General features: G+C 54.8%; 7 protein-coding genes across 7 annotated transcripts; 3 read left to right on the top strand and 4 right to left on the bottom strand.

Moving 5' to 3' along the window:
• Window positions 1-1,295: 1,295 nt before the first annotated feature.
• On the bottom strand, window positions 1,296-3,395 carry P153DRAFT_366999 (glycosyltransferase family 15 protein). The gene is made up of 4 exons (XM_033668168.1): window positions 3,041-3,395; window positions 2,153-2,992; window positions 1,813-2,101; window positions 1,296-1,759 (listed from the first exon to the last, which is right to left on the bottom strand). The coding sequence occupies exons 1-4, from the start codon at window positions 3,086-3,088 to the stop codon at window positions 1,695-1,697; spliced, it is 1,242 nt and encodes a 413-aa protein (XP_033523997.1). The 5' UTR covers window positions 3,089-3,395; the 3' UTR covers window positions 1,296-1,694.
• Window positions 3,396-3,679: 284 nt separating this feature from the next.
• On the top strand, window positions 3,680-6,370 carry P153DRAFT_291107 (uncharacterized protein; the record flags this gene model as incomplete). The annotated part of the gene is made up of 3 exons (XM_033663755.1): window positions 3,680-3,792; window positions 3,842-5,605; window positions 5,656-6,370. 3 exons carry the CDS (start codon window positions 3,680-3,682, stop codon window positions 6,368-6,370), a joined length of 2,592 nt encoding a protein of 863 aa, XP_033523996.1.
• Window positions 6,371-8,157: 1,787 nt separating this feature from the next.
• Window positions 8,158-9,532, top strand: P153DRAFT_385812 (Asp-domain-containing protein; the record flags this gene model as incomplete). The annotated part of the gene is made up of 3 exons (XM_033670467.1): window positions 8,158-8,519; window positions 8,576-8,859; window positions 8,919-9,532. 3 exons carry the CDS (start codon window positions 8,158-8,160, stop codon window positions 9,530-9,532), a joined length of 1,260 nt encoding a protein of 419 aa, XP_033523995.1.
• A 623-nt stretch (window positions 9,533-10,155) lies between these two features.
• On the top strand, window positions 10,156-10,605 carry P153DRAFT_385811 (uncharacterized protein; the record flags this gene model as incomplete). The annotated part of the gene is made up of 1 exon (XM_033670466.1): window positions 10,156-10,605. The coding sequence occupies one exon, from the start codon at window positions 10,156-10,158 to the stop codon at window positions 10,603-10,605; it is 450 nt and encodes a 149-aa protein (XP_033523994.1).
• A 77-nt stretch (window positions 10,606-10,682) lies between these two features.
• On the bottom strand, window positions 10,683-11,345 carry P153DRAFT_357152 (DUF775-domain-containing protein; the record flags this gene model as incomplete). Its single annotated transcript, XM_033666704.1, has 1 exon — window positions 10,683-11,345. One exon carries the CDS (start codon window positions 11,343-11,345, stop codon window positions 10,683-10,685), a length of 663 nt encoding a protein of 220 aa, XP_033523993.1.
• Window positions 11,346-11,540: 195 nt separating this feature from the next.
• On the bottom strand, window positions 11,541-14,841 carry P153DRAFT_403383 (uncharacterized protein; the record flags this gene model as incomplete). The annotated part of the gene is made up of 3 exons (XM_033671981.1): window positions 11,541-12,060; window positions 12,110-14,083; window positions 14,221-14,841. 3 exons carry the CDS (start codon window positions 14,836-14,838, stop codon window positions 11,770-11,772), a joined length of 2,883 nt encoding a protein of 960 aa, XP_033523992.1. The 3' UTR covers window positions 11,541-11,769.
• A 127-nt stretch (window positions 14,842-14,968) lies between these two features.
• Window positions 14,969-18,419, bottom strand: P153DRAFT_316735 (MCM-domain-containing protein). The gene is made up of 3 exons (XM_033665000.1): window positions 18,082-18,419; window positions 15,562-18,031; window positions 14,969-15,505 (listed from the first exon to the last, which is right to left on the bottom strand). Exons 1-3 carry the CDS (start codon window positions 18,366-18,368, stop codon window positions 15,386-15,388), a joined length of 2,877 nt encoding a protein of 958 aa, XP_033523991.1. The 5' UTR covers window positions 18,369-18,419; the 3' UTR covers window positions 14,969-15,385.
• Between the last annotated feature and the right edge of the window lie 3 nt (window positions 18,420-18,422).

Raw genomic sequence — 18,422 nt, 5'->3', positions numbered from 1 at the left:
ACGGCATCTACTACGTCGTCGACCCAGGTTTCGTGAAACAAAGCTCCTACGACGGGAAACTCGGCATGGACCGTCTGCAAATCACGCCCATCTCGCAGGCCCAGGCCCGCCAGCGCAGCGGCCGCGCAGGCCGTACGGGACCTGGAAAATGCTTCCGCCTCTACACCGAAGCCGCCTTCCAGAACGAAATGCTACCAACCACCATCCCGGAAATCCAGCGCCAGAACCTCTCCAATACGATCCTCATGCTGAAGGCAATGGGCATAAACGACCTTCTGCACTTCGACTTCATGGACCCGCCGCCCACTAACACCATGCTGACGGCGCTCGAGGAACTGTACCAGCTGGGTGCGCTCGACGACGAAGGCCTACTAACGCGTCTGGGCCGCCAAATGGCAGATTTCCCCATGGACCCCTCGCTTTCAAAATCCCTAATAACCTCCGTCGAAATGTCCTGCTCGGACGAAATCCTCACAATCGTCGCCATGATCAGCGCAACGCAATCTGTCTTCCACCGCCCCCGCGACAAGCAGCAGCAAGCCGACCAGAAGAAGCAGAAATTCAACGACGCGTCCGGCGACCACCTCACACTGCTAAACGTCTACAACGCCTGGACACAAGCTGGTTTCAACATAGCGTGGTGCCACGAGAACTTCGTCATGCCAAAGAACATGCAACGTGTTCGCGATGTGCGCACGCAGTTACTCCAGATCATGGCGCGCCACAAACACCCCGTCGTAAGCTGTGGTCGCAACACGCTGAAAGTGCGGCAAGCGCTCTGCGCGGGCTTCTTCAGGCACGCTGCCCGTAAAGATCCCGCCGAGGGGTATAAAACCCTGGTAGAAGGCACGCCCGTCTACCTACACCCTTCCTCCTCGCTTTTCGGTAAACCGGCCGAACACGTCGTGTACCACAGTCTTGTCGAGACGACGAAGGAGTATATGCATTTCTGCTCTGCGATTGAGCCGAAGTGGCTGGTTGAGGCGGCGCCGACGTTTTTCAAGGTTGCGGGTGCGGTAGGGCTGAGTAAGAGGAAGAAGGCGGAGAGGATCGTGCCGTTGCATAATAAGTTTCAGGGGGAGGATGATTGGAGACTTAGTGCGCAGAGGAGGGCTGGGAGGGGAGGGGGCGGGACGTGGGGGTAGGTTCTTGTTATTTTTTTATCTTTTCTTTGGGAAATGGGAGGGGGGTGTGGCAAGGGGGTGGGTGTATATACCTGTCTTGGGTTTCGATTTGTGTAGAATGTATCACTGGACAGGACAGAGAAGGAGAGTCAACGATGCTTGGTTCGTTTGTTCCATCTATCCTCCCATTCACCCATTTCGTCATGTACATGCACGTGCGTACCTTGAAACAGGCAAAACTTATATCTTCTACGTGTTTATTCAACGTGCGTTGTAAGTATTAAACATACAACGCGGATTTAACAATGGCTACAAAACCACATGTTCTTTCCATACCATACCATATCATACCATGCCATACCATCCCCCGAATCCATCAAGCCCAGATAACGCCGAATCGAGTCGAATCGAGTCGAGTCAAGCCGGTGAGACCTGACCCGACCCAACAAAAAGCCCCAAAACCAAGGCGTGGATAAGAATTTTTGCTTTCCTCTGCGCAGTGCAGTCTCGTCGAACCCCTGCGCCGGCCAACACAACTCCATCCCGAAAAATGTTCGTTGGTCAGTCCATCTATTGCTCCTTCTCGAATCCGACTGGTTTCTGCATGCCGTTCATTTCGTAGAAGCGGGATGTACCTGGCACCATCATTAGCAACATCTCACATATACTTTATGAGGAAGGAACTCACAGCTGTAGCCGTTCCAGTCAAAGTTGTCCTTGGGGTTGCAGTGGCACTTGTGGTCGAGGCGGTACTGCTCGCCGGTGGGGCAGTGCGTGAAGGGAACGTGGTAGTAGGCGATGTCGTTGAAGAAGTGGATTTCGTCCTTGGCCAGCATCAGGCCCGCGGCGATGGAGTGGACGGGGGCGTCGCCCCAGCGCTCGTAGAAGAAACCGCCCGCGTGGTCGAGGGAGGTGAAGAAGTCGATGTAGGCGTCTGAGCGGAGCCAGTTGAGGTTGCCGATTTCGAAGTTGGACCACTAGTCATGTTAGCGATGTTTTACAGATAAAAGAACGAGAAATTGACATACGAAGTGACAGTTGGTGTACGTCTCGCCGTTGTCGTCGCTGAGGAACTTCATCGAGTTGTCCTTGGCAATGTGCTGGGGGTAGTGCTTGGTGAAGTTCTTGGCTGCGTCCCAGAGCGTGGGGATCGTCTCGACGTATTCGTACAGACTGAGGACGAAGCTGTACTTTTTCTTGTTGTCGGCCATGAACTTGAACGTGTCGTAATTGATGTCGCAGTAGAGGTCGATGCTGGGCTCCACGCGCCAGTACCACTCGTAGTCGAGCATCAACGGGTGGCGGAAGAAGAAGCCAGACTCGTAGCGGCACATGTGCCTGTAGCTGACGGAATCGCCGTAGATGATCTTCTTCTGCTTCATGTCCTCGCGGACCTTGGCAGCTTTGTTCTGGTCAATCCACTCGGGGTACGACCAGTGCTCCTTGGGGATCTTGCCGTATTTTGTCTTTCCAGACACCAGCGCAGACGTGACTTTCTTGAACTCGTCATTGAAGTCGTCGTCGTTGAGGAATACCCAGTCGTAGTTGAACTTGCGGTTGAAGCGGTCCTCGACATGGCGAATCGACTTTGCAATCTCCCAGATGTCCTGGTTGCGGGCGAGGGTGACAAAGGTCGCGTTCATGCGGTCTCCGGATGCTGTCGCGGGCGGCAGTTCCTTGTCGTTGGGCGTGGTCGAGGGCTTGGACTGGAGCTGGTCGTGGCTTTGCGACACGGGAGTGCTGGGAATACCGGGGATAACGGCGTGGGGAGTGTCAGGCACGGAGGTGTCCTTTTCGGCTTCGTGGCCAGGCCAGCTCGCAACGGGTACAGACGACGAAGAGCCGATAAAGTAGAGCAGGACCAGACACTGTCGAGGGTCAGTAGATGCCAATGGGCCAGTCTTCGGGCGTCATACGAATGCAGCGAAGACGATGTAGCGCAGATAGCGCTGTGTGCCCGCCATGATGTCGTAGGGCTATCGAGCAGACAGCTGGCTCGTCGCAAATTCCGACAATCTGCTGGTTCGCAGTCGAGTGGGCGGAGTTGGGTCCTCAGGGCGTCACTGCTGGACGCTGCAAGAAGGGAAGGGGTGAAGTGGCCGGTAGAGGGTGGACAGAAGATGCGCAGTGTGCGCGTTAAGGGTTCAAAGGGTAAAGGACACGACAGCCGCTAGATGGCAGTGCGTGGAAAAAGGAGTGGAAGCTGCCCAGTCCTCCGTCTTGAGCCTGTGTTACGAGGATTACGCCTCGTGTGGCGCGAACACGACAGGGTCTACGAGGCCAAGCACGGGCGCCGAATTGGGGTAGCAGTGGCAGCAGCAGCACCGCCATGACTTGAAGCGAGGGCTGCAGTCATTCACCCTCCTCTGCTTGTGCTGTGGTCTTGCTGTTGATCGACAGGCCGTGTGCATCCCCCACACTGCTGTCGTGTGCCTGTGTGGCTGTTGCTCCACACTGCTGCTCGAGCTTCTTCCGACGTCACCAAGCCTCGTCGCCATTTGACTTTCAGCACCGTCCCCTCACCACCAACCACACCTCCCTCCCATCCCTCATCCATGTCGTTCTTTGGCTTTGACCCCACCCGCGGTCACTCGGCGAACGCGCCCGGCTTTGGCCAGACGCACGATGCCTTTGCTGCGCTCGGTGGAGGGGCACATGATGACGATGCGTAGGTCGCGCCAGACTGCAGAAACGACACTTGCTGACCGCATATCCAGCATCGACTTCGAAGAGACGTACGACGGCCTAGGTAATCGCATGGACGACGCCGACGATGCCTTCAACGACGACACGTTCGGCGATGGTCCGGCCACCCAGCAGTCGATTGGCAAAGACTTTGACTTCGCTGGTCAGACGTCCAAGATTGCAGACACCATGCAGGAGGAGCAGATGCTCTACCAGGCTCGCCAGAAGCCTGTCCAGCAGAGACCGCCGGTTCCGCAGGCTTCCAAGCCCACTCGCACGGGCTACGAAAACTACAAGGACCCCGAGTACATTCCCCAGCTGGAGGCGCGTGCCGACATCTGGGGCCTGAAGCCCAAGCAGCCTGCCCCGCAGAGGCAGCCCGAGCCACAGTATGCCCCGCAGAGGCAGTTTGAGCCACAGTACGGTACACCCCCTCAGTACGCGAACCAGGCACCACAAATTGCACCAGCGAGGAAGTTGATGAGCTTGGAGGAGGTCGAGGCTATGATGCGGTCGCAGGGTGCGGGCAATGCGTCTCCCTTGGTTCATGCAGCACTGCCGCAGGGCCCTCCCGCTCATGCCTACCCGCCACAGCAGTTTGCTCATGGTCAGCCGCCGTTTCCCGGTATGCCAGGCGGTATGCCAGGTGGTATGCCTGGACAGTTCGCGCCTCAGATCCTGCAACGGCCCCAACAGCAACAGCAGCACCAGCAGCATATGCAGCATCAGGGTCCACCAAGGGCACAGCAGGTTCATGCTGAGCTGCCTGGCCAACCTCAACACCCCACCATCTTGCAGCGACAGAGACAGCCGCCCAACGAGCCAGCCGCCCAGCAGCAGCAGCAGCAGCGAAATGCACCGCCGCCGGCCCAGGCTCAAGGCCCACCATCTCAGCCCCGACAGATTCTGCAGAACCCCAACCGCCTTGCTGGCGCCGGCCAGCCAATGGCCCAGTCCAGCTCGCCATCCCAACGTGGGCAGATGCAGGGGCAAGGCAGAGGCCCGTCTTTCTCTGGAATGGTCATCACCCATCCGGAGCAGCTGCTTCAACTTTCCGAGACAGAGCGTGCGGCTTTCCTCGAGGAAGATGCTAAGCGAGCTAAGAGGAACCACAAGATAGCTCTACTGGCCAAGGACAACGGCCTGATGACACCCCAAGACAAGAACTTCATCACGCGCATCCAGCTGCAACAACTGATGACTGCTACCGGCAATCTGGATGAGAGAGGACCCGAAGCTGCCATTGCAGAGGACTTTTACTACCAAGTTTTCAGCCAGATTCGCGGTGCTCCTCGCCAGAACCCCCAGCAGCCAGCAAATCAGTTCGCCCAGACATACCTGTTCCAAACCAACAACCGATTTGGAAATCGTAGGAATGGACGCGGAGGTGACAACCACATGCAACGTATGGAGCAGCAGATTCAGCGAGCGGTCGAGGCAGCCAAAGCCAGGCCCAAAGCAAAGCAGCTTGTTGTTGAGGGCAGCCTAGGAAAGATTGCGTTCAGCAACTCGAAAACCCCTCGACCTCTGCTCAATCTGAAGCGACCCGAAACTAGCGACAAATACCCCAAGCACAAGTCTTCCAAGGCTGACCGGAAAGAAGCGTTGCGCAATATCGAAGCCGTCTACTTCACGCTTATGCAAATGGAGGATCACGCCCGAGCTCTGCCCCCACCAATCAATGAGAGCAGCAATCCAGAGGCCATCCAGGCACACATGGAGTGGCGGTCGAAGATCGAGGCTCTACACAGGAAGCTCTGGCAAAACACCAAGATCATGGAGCCAATCAACCCTCAGTATGTCTTTTACACAAAATCAATCCATGCAAATACTGACTATAAACTAGCACAACAACACCACACCCGTTCATCTCAATCCTTTCTCACGCCAAAGGAAAGAAGGCCATCCCTCGTCTCTTCCGCCACATCGACGAGCAGGAGCGTATCACGGTCGTCACTATGATTGTTGTTCATCTAGACGGTCTTGCTGTGGTCAGCCAGGCCATCGCAACACCCGAGGAGCCAGTGAGCGCAGCTATCCGCGAGGAAGTTGAACTCTTCTCGCAAACGGTAATGCCGCCACTCTTCGCGCACATCTCAGAGTCGCCGCTCAACATCATTGTCGGCCTTCTCGGCCTTGTTCTGGATCGTACCAACCTACACATCGTGGCTAGGAGCAAGATTGGTCTGTCTCTGCTTACGATCCTCATCTCTCGTGCAGAGTTGTTGAAGCAGTCTGCTCCTGAGATGGAGGCCGCAGATTGGGAGCAATGGACTGAACTTTACAACCGCCTATTTGATATGATCGAGCCCGTCCTTCCCTTCATCTTCCCTGGATCTATCAACGATACAGATGACATGTACATCTGGCAGTTCTTGGCTGCTATGGGAGTAGGTGCCAGCCCGGAGCAGCAGCAGAGACTTGTTCTCGGCGTCAAGGACCGCGTTATGGAGACAGTATCTGTAAGCAAGGCTCTGCCCGCCGAGATGGCAGGAGCCCGACTGGCCAACGTGAACCTCTTCATGAGAGCCATCGGATTGGACGTGGAGTTGCTTGGATGAAGCGGATGTGTCATGATCTAGTTGGGTCTGTTTACGCAAAACCTGCCGGCTGTCTCCCAGATCGATGCAGATCGATGAGATCCCGGCGGTCAATCGGCCAAGTCTGGAGTTGCCGGGACCTCGAAGCACCGTTGCAGACAGCTGTGGTTATGGGTAGATGATTGAGAAGTTGATACGTTAGCGAGTCTTAGAAGTCTGACAAACATCTTCTTGTCGTGATGCGAAAACGATATACCCTATCTGCCACTCTTATGGTGGGAGAAGAGAGTTGGTTGGTGAATGACCAGGAAGTAGTGGAGGGGAATCACTACGGTGGAAACAAAAAGCTTTGTTATTGGCACTCAATCTAAAGTTCTGCATTACTTTCATGCGAAATCTTAAACCTAGAATCTTGAATCTTGAATCTTGAATCTGGAATCTGAAATCTGGAGTAGTCTGGAGTATGGAATCTGGAATCTGGAATCTGGAATTTGCCATCTGAAATCCAACGGCCGTCAGATGTGTCTGACAGTTGTCCGTGCGCGATCGTCTCATTGGTTAACTTCACTTCTCCTTTACACAAAGCCATGAGCATCCCGGCCCACGAGGTCTCATGCAATTATGCGAAACCGACTTCGCGGGTCACCAGCTTCGGTTAACCGCCCTCATGGGAAGCGTTGTCACTGTATGGAGTACCCAAAACGCATTCGCAAGAGACTGCGGGGAGACTTGGAGAAAGCGACTAGGGTGCGCGACACCACCTAAGCGTTGAAGCGGTGCTTGTCTCGGAGGGCCTAGGGCCACCTTTTCGCTTTGATGCACTGTTTCAGCTGTGCGGCGGGACTTGGCATGCGAAACGCGTTCTCGGTCAGCTTGACGTCAATGGATCTGCGGAGTCGAGAGCGTCGTCAGCTGTCGAGGGGAAGACGTCGCCGGAGCAGAGCGAGTAACACCCGGAAGGTGGAATTTCAACTTCGGAGTCCGTTTTTTGAGGACCTGTGTGCTGATTAGCAAGGTACACATCCTGGGGATTTTTGTCTTCCTGAAAAGGAAAAAAAGACGTCGTCTTGAGGCCGGAATCAGAAGTGTGGGCACGTTCCCGCTAGCCATGTGCCTGTCAGGGCTAGAATTCCATACCGTTCCTCAACAGCATCGGGTGGACCAAGGCGAAAAACTCGGTTGCATACCGTACGCGTAAGAGGTCCCACCGACTTCTCCAATGGCTCTGCTACACATCCCCGTGCGACGTCGTCCAACAGCAGCCTCTGGAGTAGGCCTCATTATGCAACCCAGTAGCCACTTCGGGACTGCTTGTAGCGTCCCGTAGTCTGTGCCTGACTAGACACGCACCTCTTGGGGGGCGCGCTCAACGATGCATCATGCGCAGTTTCTGCTCCCGCCGTAGGTTTGGCATTTGAGTGGAGCCCCAAAGAAACCTCACACGGTTGTTGAATGAAAAGCCCGGCGTTGGCTTCAAGACTGGTTCATGGAGTTTCAGTCCAGTTTCCGTACCCTCGTTACCCTGCAACAACACTCGCTCACTACAGCTGTCTATCTTGTTTAAAAGCGTTATCCTCGCCAGTCGAGTAGAGATTGTGTGGACTTCCCATCAGGCCGAGCCTTGCATTCTACTCTCTATTCTCTTGTGTACTTCATTCTCTTCTTCTTGTTGGCTTTCACCGTTTTTTATAGACCATTTCTCTCTCTACTTTTCAAAACAGTCTTTCAATCTTTCGCCTGCCGGTCAGCGTTAGCACGATATCATGTCTTCTCTCCACCTTTTTTTCTGCGTCGCTCTTTTGGCTGCCATGGTGCTTGCTGTCCCTACTCCGTCCAACAAAGGAATTTTCGCAAAACGTTCTTTCCAGGTGCCTCGTCACCTGAACACGGCTCACCCTACTGGTCCCAATGGCCCGGCTGCCATGAGGAAGGTGTTCAGGAAATACAACCTCAAGGTTGATGAAAAGTTCGTGATCAAGGATGGATGGGTCACGAACAACAAACGAAGCAAGAAGACGAAGCCCGCTGCTTCTGCTGCCGCTGCTGGCACGGGCAACCAAACTGGCTCCGTCGCCGCCAACCCGGAGGAGAATGCTGCGCTGTTTCTCTCGCCCGTCGATGTTGGTGGTCAGACGATGAACTTGGACTTTGACACTGGGTCCTCTGACTTGTAAGATCTCTTACCATTTCTCACTGGGGGGATACATACTGACAGGTGTTGAATAGGTGGGTTTTCAGCACCGAACTCAACGCAGCAACAATCGGTCAACATTCCGCCTTCGACGCATCCAAGTCGACGACTTTCAAGAAGACGACCGGCGCGGCGTGGAAGATCAGCTACGGTGACGGATCCGGCGCTTCTGGCACAGTCGGCACCGACACCGTGACCATCGGCGGCGTCAAGGTCGAGAACCAGACCGTCGAGCTCGCAAATAAGGTCTCCCAGTCCTTCGTGCAGGACACAAACACAGACGGCCTCGTCGGCCTCGCCTTCTCCAGCCTCAACACCGGTATGCCAAACATCCACCCCACCCCCTAACCCCACACACACACTAACCCCCTCCCCCAGTAAACGACGGCACAAAATCCACCCCCCAAAAAACCTTCTTCGACAACGTCATGCCCACGCTCGACCTCCCCGTCTTCACCGCCGACCTAAACCCCGACGGCAGCGGCGTCTACGAATTCGGCGCAATCGACTCCACAAAATTCACCGGCGCCATGTCCTGGATCCCCGTCCAATCCACCTCGGGCTTCTGGCAATTCGCGTCCACAAAATTCAGCGTCGCAGGCCAAACATTCTCCAACCCCTCCGCCTCCGCCGCCATAGCCGACACCGGCACCTCGCTGCTCCTCGTCGACCAGCCCGTCGCAGACGCGTACTACCAGAACGTGCAGGGCGCGGAGCTGAATGCGCAGGTTGGTGGGTATGTGTATCCGTGTGATGCGCAACTGCCGGATATGGCGGTTGCGATTGGGGACGCGTATATGGCTACGATTCCGGGCAGTCAGATTACGTTCGCGGCGGTGGATCAGGCGAATTCGACGTGTTTTGGGGGCGTGCAGGGGAATCAGGGGGCTGGGTTGCAGATTTATGGGGATGTGCTGTTTAGGGCGCAGGTTGTGGCGTTCAATGGCGGGAATCAGTCTTTGGGGGTTGCGCCGAAGAAGGGTGTTGCTTAGATGCTGATGGGTGGTGGGTGTTGGGTGGTGTGTGTTGGGTGTTGGGATGTTGGATGTTGGGATGTTGAGATGTTGGGATGTGGTGGTTGGTGGATGGGGGTGGTGATAGATGGGGAGTGTGGACTATGGGTCCATTTACTTGCTTGCCTACTTGCTTATTTGTTTGTACGTTGACATAACGACAATATCACGATAGCAATACGCATGAACTTTTTTCATGGAAGGGGAATAAAAGTTTTATCCTTGATGAGCGAGTCTTGCATCTTTGTGGCGTATACTTTATGCTCTACGCAGGGGGTGAAGACTCTTTCACATTGAGTGACTTGGTCGTTTTCTAAGTCTGCGCCCGTTAAGTCTGGATTGAACCCGAGTCGAATAGAATACAATCGAATTAAGCATCTCGCTCCAATTCGTCCCCATCACGAACATGCCGCGCGTATACACACATACACAGCAGCAGAATATAGTAGTAAAGTGTCATTGAGATCACACACACATGCAATATACGTCCCTTCCAGAATCCAAACCATAGTCTTCAGACACAACCCATCCCACATTCCTATGTAAATTCCTATCCTTAGCCTTCTAAATCATCCTCGTAGTTCCATAAACCCCACAAACATATGTCCGCCCTCCCATCTCGACACAGCGTCCACTACCACCAGCACCAGCACCGCCACCACACCCCTAGACATCCCGCAAACGCCCCTCAGCAGCGCAGCCTCCACCCCGCAGTCCTCAGCCACAGCATGAGAGTGTACCTCTACACACGCACCCTCACCTCCCCAGCATCCACATACACCCCCACAGCCCCAAAACACAACCTCCTCTTCACGGCGTGCCTCTTCCACGACATCAGCACAGCGCCGCAGTACAACGGCCGCAGCGCTTCGACGTCGCCGAGTGCGATAAACACGATGTCTGGACCGCGATTGCGTGCCATACGAGGCCTGGGGGGGCAGGTTGGTGGGCGGGAGGGGAAGGCGCCGATGGTGAGTTGGCCGGGGGTTCTGTGGCGGGCGGCGGTGGCGGTGGCGGAGTCGGAGTGGGAGGGGGTGAATAGGGCGTTTTGATATAGCTGTAGGAGCGTCCTCTGCGCTGCGTATGTATATATGTCGTGAACGGATATCCCGTGTCTCAACTCATCCATTCACCCCCCATCACTCCGTTCCAAAAACCCCGGATCCCGCTCAATCTTGCCCTCGAACTTCGTCCACCACGCCTGAAAAGCCTTCAACGGCACCGTATCCCCACTCCCCCAACTCGTCAAAAAATCATAGCAATTCTTGATAATCCGCTGCGCCAGCACCTTCGTCGTAACCGCATTCTGGCCCCTAACCACCAGCGCATTCCCCACCCCGGATACCCCCGCCGCCGTCCCCGCCGCAGCATCCTGAGCTTTTTTCTGCAGCAACGCCGCAGCGACCTGCTGCGCGGGCTCGAGCGATATGCCCAGCGCCAACGGCGACGCCGCACTTCCCCTCCCTCCCCCCACATCATCCACCATGCTATCATCATCCGCGTTGTCTAACCCCCCATCTGCGGAACCCCCGGCTTTACTGTTTATGCGAAATATCGCGCTGGGCTTCTCGTTCGCGAGGGCGCCCAGCAGCGCGAAGTCCGATGCGCCGGGGAGCTGCGCGTAGACGGCTGCGGCGGTGCCGTCGGGTAGGGTGACGCCCGGGAGCAGGAAGACGACGATGTGGGAGAAGGGGGGGTGGGAGGGGATTTGGAAGGCGAATTGCGTGGGGGAGATGGGTTGCGCGGATGTGAGGATGGGTCGGCCTGAGATGATTACGCCGAAGGAGGACATGGTGGTTTGGGAGGGGTTGGGGAGTCGCTGGGCGAGGGAGAGGGGTTGGGTTATGTTTTGGGGGACATTGGGATTGGGAGGTGGACTTGGTGATGTGGTTTGTTTATTGGGTTGGCGCGTGGGTGAGAGAGAGATGTTTCGAGGGACTTCGGATGGCTTCGACTGAGTGGACGAGTGGTCCAAGCGTCACCCCACAATGGGGTTGTCTTGCTAATTGCTTTACTCTTCGAGTTTGCTGGGTCTAACTAGACACCATAACGAGATAGGTTGTTGTGTACTCAACCTTCAGTTGTTGCTCGATGTGGTGTGGACAACTCAAGTATCTACAAGTCTCGAGTCAAACATCACCAACCGCCTTTATATCTTGCGTATTTTGTACCCCAGTTCCCACCAGATGATCATGAAATCAAAACATCACAAACCATCACATCCTAAACCCATGCGCCGCACTAACCCACTCCTGATCCAGCACCCTCCCAACTCTCCCCAGCACCCGGCTTCCACCCATAAGCGCCTGGAAGAACCTCACTCTCTCCTCCCCACCCATCACCAAGAAAGCCGAGAGACCAAACACAGAAACAGTCTCATTCTGTCCGAAAGAGGAGCTCGACCCCTCAGTAGACGGAATCTGCAGCTCGAACGGCTGCTTTAGAGAAGCAAGGATGACCTGCGCAGCAAAAGGATTAAGGCCCGCTCGACGGAGGAAGACCTCCCACTGTTTCTTTCGTCAGTAAAGCTCCACATAAACCCAACGTTACTCTCACGTTCGTCTCCGCAGCCAGCGGCTTAATGTCCGCGATATCCTTCGAGCCATGCGGCAGTCCATAACGCGCCATCTCCACAACAATACACCTCGCGAGCGCCTGCTCGCCCCCAGGAACATAGCGGACCAGCACTTCGCCTTCCAGCTTTGCGGAGAATTGCTCAAACGCGGATAGGACCTCCTTGTCGCGTGGGTCGTCCGGGCGATTCGAGACCAGTTTCTCCATCTCGTGACTGAGACCCTGACTGACCATGACGAGCAGCCTCTCGTACCGCAGCTGGAGGCTGGACATGCGTTCTTTGATGTGCGATCGATCGGGTTGGCCGGGAAGTGCTCGCTGCTTGACTTGTTGCATGGTTGTGAATATCAGGCCGGTTGAGGGTGATAGGATAATGTCTGCTTCCTGGGCGGCTGAGTGTCGGAGGTTGTAGTCTCGATATACAATCTCTACTGCAGGGTAGAAGTGTTCTACTTGCTTTGTCAAGTTTCGTCGTTGGAGGAGCTTGGATGAGACGATGAAGGAACAGGGTGGTAGATAGGTGGGGATCGATTGGAGATCTGGTAATTGATGAGACATCTCCTTGTGCTCTCCAACTCGACCATTGGGGTGCTGATTGTTGTCTCCAAGCGCAGTCATCACCGCTCGATCAACGATGACACAGCGATCAGGTAATTGATCCCTCGAGCAGGCAGGCAGTGCTCGACTAGACTGCGCAGAAAGACCCTTCGCAGGAAGACCTTCCTCACTCGCCCGAGCACTGATCTCGACAGCCCTCCCTTGTGTCGCCATGAACTTGTGGAGAGCCGTAGTCGCAGAAAACCCGCCAAACATAAGCGCATCACTCGTTTCTTTAGGTGCTTTGACACTCTTTCGACGAGCCACAGATGCTTGCGGACTCTGTTGGGAGAGATTAAGCGTCTTGGAACGCGTCTTCGGAGGCGCACCATGCACAGGCGATTCACCCATCCAGTGCCGACAATCGAGAACTCCTCGTGGTGGATGTATTTGCGTTCGTGAATTGTGTGCGACCACTCTGGTATCCGATCGTTTGCGCTGCGCATCCACGGTCTCGTCTTCCATCTCCAGTTTCCGCTTGCGAATCAATGCTTCCATGTCATTACGTTCCTCTACTTCAGCCAGCTCCACCTCCAGCTCTTCATCGTCATCGTCCGTATTGTCAAGTATCCTCAGCCCTTCTCTTTTCCACACCTCTGTCGAACTACTTGCGATAACACCCGTCAACGGATCTGTTAGTATCTTGTCCAGTTCTGTTTCGCCATGAAGCTTTTCTTCAAGGCTAACTTTAGACACTTTAACCGTGAAGAAGTTCCAAGGTAGCTCTCTGTTCAGAGCAGATACCCCGTGCCACGAAGTAGCCGATTTCATGTCTTCGCGCTTCACTTTGAGTAGAAACTTCATCTGCGTATCGAGTTCCGAGACTCCAGTTCTACACCTGCCACCCTTTTTCTGGCTGTACTCGTTCCAAGGCGCTATCGGTAAGGAGAAGTCGACGTCTGGAATGCCAACACGTGCAGTTGTATCCGCTCCGGAGAGTTGCTCATTGCCGACTTTCCTCTCTACTTCTTTGGCTAGAAATTCGAGGTCTTTGGTAAGGTCAGGAAGACTCCCTTCAGATACTTGATTGCCATCATTCTCATCATCTGCCCACGGCTCAAGCAGGATGTACTCATGCAGGATATTTGAAAATGACACAGACTTCAGCTTCTTGAGCGGCGAGTCAGAGAACATCGGCGGTGTCAATGGGCCCTCTACTTTGAGGTCTTCTACCCTGCGTTTCATGGTCGGTGACTTGTACTCTTCAAAAAGCGGACTGGACTGCGGTGGATGAGTCGTGTCAAGCAGCATGGAATCGCTACTGTCTGAGCTCTTGCGGACGAGAGAATCTGCAGCCATGATCTTGTACTCCAGAGCTTTTGCTTCTGCAGCAATGCCATCACTGCTTTCCGAGGCAAGCTCCAAACGATTGGCGGGCGACGATGGAATGTAGGGTAACATTGGTGGTGACAGAGGGAGCAACGGTGGCGTAATAGGCCGAAGTGCTGGATTCTGCATATTCAGTGAGTTTCTCCACCGGAAGTGACACGACGTACTGGCTTGTACTTCAACCCCTCCGACTTGATCCTCTCAGAATCCTCCTGCGTGTACGCATCGCGAATCGCATCTTGCAAATACATAAGAACGTCCTTGGAGATTGCAAGTCTCTCGGCTCTAGCCCGCTCAGCGCATAGTTTAGGGTAGGCGAGATACTTGGACGGCCACTCAAAGCCTTCGTCGTTCTCCTCGTTAACACTTTCAAGTGGTATCCTCAAATCGCTCAAGTCCGGCATCGCTGCGTTTCCGAAACTCTGCAAGTCGAGCTCAACATCTGTTCGCAGAATTGGAAGCTCCTGTTTTATGTTTAAGATGCGCGTCCGCCCATCTTCCGCGACGAAATCGGACACCGGTGCTTCTCGCAACACAAAGACTGATTTGAGTAGCAGTACAGCATCCTTGGTGAGCGTCAGTCGTTCCCTGATTAGTTGAGCTGCTGCATTAGTGATAGACACATCCGAAGGATCCCGAAGATCCTGATCAATCGTATCCTCTGACGGGATATAAGTATCACCGATGCGAAGCTGCCTCAACTCGGTCGTGTAGTTTTTACAAAGATCGTTTGAGCGCGCGTAGTCGAGAGCAATCGGTTCCTCTTCTCCCTGGTCGGAGTCCATGTCGCGAGAAGCATCCAAGCGTCAGCAAGAGATTCCAGGACCCGACAATACAAAAAACTAGCAGTTATCTGTACACGATGGTTGGAGTGTGGTGGTCAATCAATGGGCCACGGGTCGCGCTTTCCCTCGCCCTCGTTAGCGCCATCGCGTGTGCACGTGCTCACGCTCTTGGATCAGTCTCCTCTTAACCTATGCGTAGACCTTCTCGCGATACTACGAGAGAGTATCAACAAAGGAGATGAATGCACACTCTACAAGGTGCAGATCCCAAATAGTAAACGTCTGTCAACCAATCCGTGGAACCCAGAGCAGAGTCCTAAAGCACACATAACAGAGCAAAAGAAAGAAGGGAAAGAGAAAAGGAAAAAGACAGGCAAGAGGGTATATAGAAGCATGGAAAACCCCAAAACTAGACCCAAACCTTAAGCTCTGAATACAACACATGATGCAATGCATGCAAAAAACGCCGACCAAACACCTGCATCTTCCGGTCCATACATCATATCAGCCATCATATCATGACTACGTGCCCTGCAAAACCCCCCATCTAAGCAATATCCTCAATGGGGCAATTAGGATGCAGAACATAGACACCCCTAGCACTAGCATCGACCTGGCCCTGCTCATCCGCCAGCCCCTCCCCTCTAATAAGCATCAAGTATTGTTCCTGCATATAGTCAGCGGACGGATTCTCACTTCGTTCATCAACACACGCAAACATACCTTGACGACCTTCTTCAGCACCTTCTTGGCGAGCGCCTTCTCCGTCTCGAGATCCTCGCGCGTCTCCATCTCGTTCTCCTTCTGCTCGAGGTACCAGATGAGCAGCTCTTCTTCCTCGACGCCGTCTTGCGTCTCCTCTTGGTCCTCGTTGACGCGCTTGACAAACATGTTGCGCATGGCAATGTACTTGTCGTGAGTGATTTTGGTCTTTTCGCGGGGGACAACGGCGGGGGTGGCTGTTCGGTCTCTGGGCGTGTCTTGTTGCTCGCCGTCCATGGCTTCGTCACCGTCTTGTTGTTCCGCAGCCGCGGCGGCAGCGAGAAGCGCCTCGTCGTCCTCGTCCTCGACTTCCACGTCGTCTTTTTCAACGGAGATGATGGATTGGCGGAGCAGGTTGTATGCTTCCTTGACGAAATCAGGTGTGATGTCACTCACACAGTTCGCCTTTGCAATCGCCTCCGAGAGACGGATCATACTCTCGAGCTGTCGCACAGTGATGCGGTAGCTGTTGCGGCCGATACCACCTTGTGCGTCGTCTGCTCGCAGTTCTTTGTACTTCTCGACGAGCGTCTCCCTCGCCTCGTCCGAAAACTCGGGTCGGAAGGTCTTTGCGAAGCGAATGTAGCGTTGCAACTGCTCGGTGTCGAACTCTGGGTGAACGGCCTCGTCACGGTCTTTGTGAATACTGACAATGTGCTCCGCGAGGTGGCGGTCAACAGCCTCGTCGCACTCATCGAGAACCACGAAGAACAAATCAAAACGTGACATGATAGGCGCAGACATGTTGACGTTGGCACGTAATGTCGTCTTGCGGTTGTAGCGGCCACCAACGGGGTTGGCTGCTGCGAGGATCGAAGTACGAGCGTTGAGTGTAGCCTGAATACCAGCTTTGGCGATAGAAATGGTCTGCTGTTCCATAGCTTCGTGAATAGCGACCTGATCGGCGATGTCCATCTTGTCGAACTCGTCAATGGCGCAGATGCCGTTGTCAGCAAGCATTAGTGCACCAGCCTCGATAGTGAACTCTCCAGTCTCTTCATCCTTGACGACAGCAGCGGTAAGACCAGCTGCCGACGAGGCTTTGCCAGAAGTGTAAACAGCGCGAGGCAGGAAACTGCAGATGTATTTCAAGAACTGCGATTTTGATGTCGAAGGATCGCCAACAATACAGATGTTGATGTCTCCACGCAGAGCCATGCCTTCTGGTGTTTGTTTGGACACACCACTCATCAGCTGGAGCAGAAGACCCTTTTTGATGACCTGGTGACCGTAAACCATGGGAGCAATTGAATCGACAAGTCGCATGAAGATGTTGGGTTTATGAACCATGTCTTTCAGATCCTGGATCTCAGCCGGTGTGAGCGTAGCCAGGTACTCTTCTTGTGCTTCTTCTCCGCTTGTAGCATTCGACTCTATCTGCCCCTGGCCGAGGGAGGCAAGAATATTGCTGGCGTGACCTGTCAGGTGGTGATTCGACGTTTGCCCTGGAGTGGAATGGTCGGGCGATACCATGCATGCGAGGAAGGACATTCTGTAGGTAAGGTCGCGAACACCCAACGCCTTGAGACCGCTCACACCAGAGCCACCGCCATCGTTGCCACGCATAGCGTTTGAAGTGTCCCTCATCGCCTGTGGGCGAACACCAGGAACACGGAACTGGCTCACGTCTGGAATGACAATGGCAGTACCCGTGAAGATGCACTTCTCTCCCGCCTTTGCGCGATCCACCATCTCTCCTCGCAGGATGACATCCATGGTACGTGGCATGCTACCTGTGGGGATCTCCGAGCTGTTCTCCTGAATGCGAACCTTCTGCCAATCCACGAATGTAGACTGCCTGATATCCAGTCGCCAACCCTCCCTGTTCATGCACGTTGTGTTGGGGCATTGCGTAGGCTCTGTGTACTTGAACGTCTGCTCGATGTTGGGCACTACCGTGTTGCAGGCCTCGCAGATGAAGGTGGCCATGGAAAGTTCTGGTCGGACTTCAGACGTGCGGGTGACGGTTCCTGAGATGGACAGCAGGCTGCCAATCGAGGTGGTCCGCAGCTGGCGGATGCGGGAGACGAGCGGCAGGTTGTAGAAAGCCAATGTGAAGAGCTTGTCTGTCTGCTGGTTCGCCGTCTTCTCGTTGAGGCTGTCATTCTGGCTCGTCGAGTTGGCCCCGTTGGAGGAGGCTGTGACCGAGGCGGTCGAGGCGGGTTGGCGATGCTGGCGGAAGTACTTGGGCTCGTACTTTGCGATGAGGTTGTGCAGTGAGCGAACCATGTATGGCAGAAAGCGGTAGTACTCGCTGGCAATCGCTGCTGCCAATACACCGTCTTCGTGGCTGAGAAGGTGTGTGTAGTCGACGTAAAGCGTGGAGAGGCCGTAGAGCCGCATGCCCCGTATCTGCGCAATGTAGTACTTGTCGGTCGTGGGCACGGCGCTCGAAATAGGTATCGCCGACGAAGACATGTCCTCGGTGTAGCTACACTCGGTCAGGGCCATATATGCAGCACCGAGCATGGCAGTACTCACTTCTCCAGAAATTCCTGGAAGCGCATTGAGAGCGTCTCTCCCGTTACATCGACCACCTTTGGAATGTCTGACCTGGGCGCATTGGGCCGTCTCCCTGCTCCCCGTGCGCCTACAACCTCGTCGTCTGGAAATCCCTCGGCGTCGCTGTTCGCGCCAGCGCTTTCAGACGGGGGCCCGCGAGGTCGAACAGAAGAAGAGCGCATCTGCGACCGCCTAGGGGCCCCGGCATCGCTGGACGGTGTGGGTGCTGCATCAGAGTTGAGGACTGCATCTAAGAGGGACGACATTGTGGTTGCGTGGCGGTGGTAGAACGTGGGATTGTTTGTGTTTGCGGGGACCAA

Source organism: Dothidotthia symphoricarpi (genome assembly GCF_010015815.1).
Source record: "Dothidotthia symphoricarpi CBS 119687 unplaced genomic scaffold P153scaffold_10, whole genome shotgun sequence".
NCBI classification, from domain to species: domain Eukaryota; kingdom Fungi; phylum Ascomycota; class Dothideomycetes; order Pleosporales; family Dothidotthiaceae; genus Dothidotthia; species Dothidotthia symphoricarpi.
This window is presented reverse-complemented; position numbering and strand designations above follow the sequence as displayed.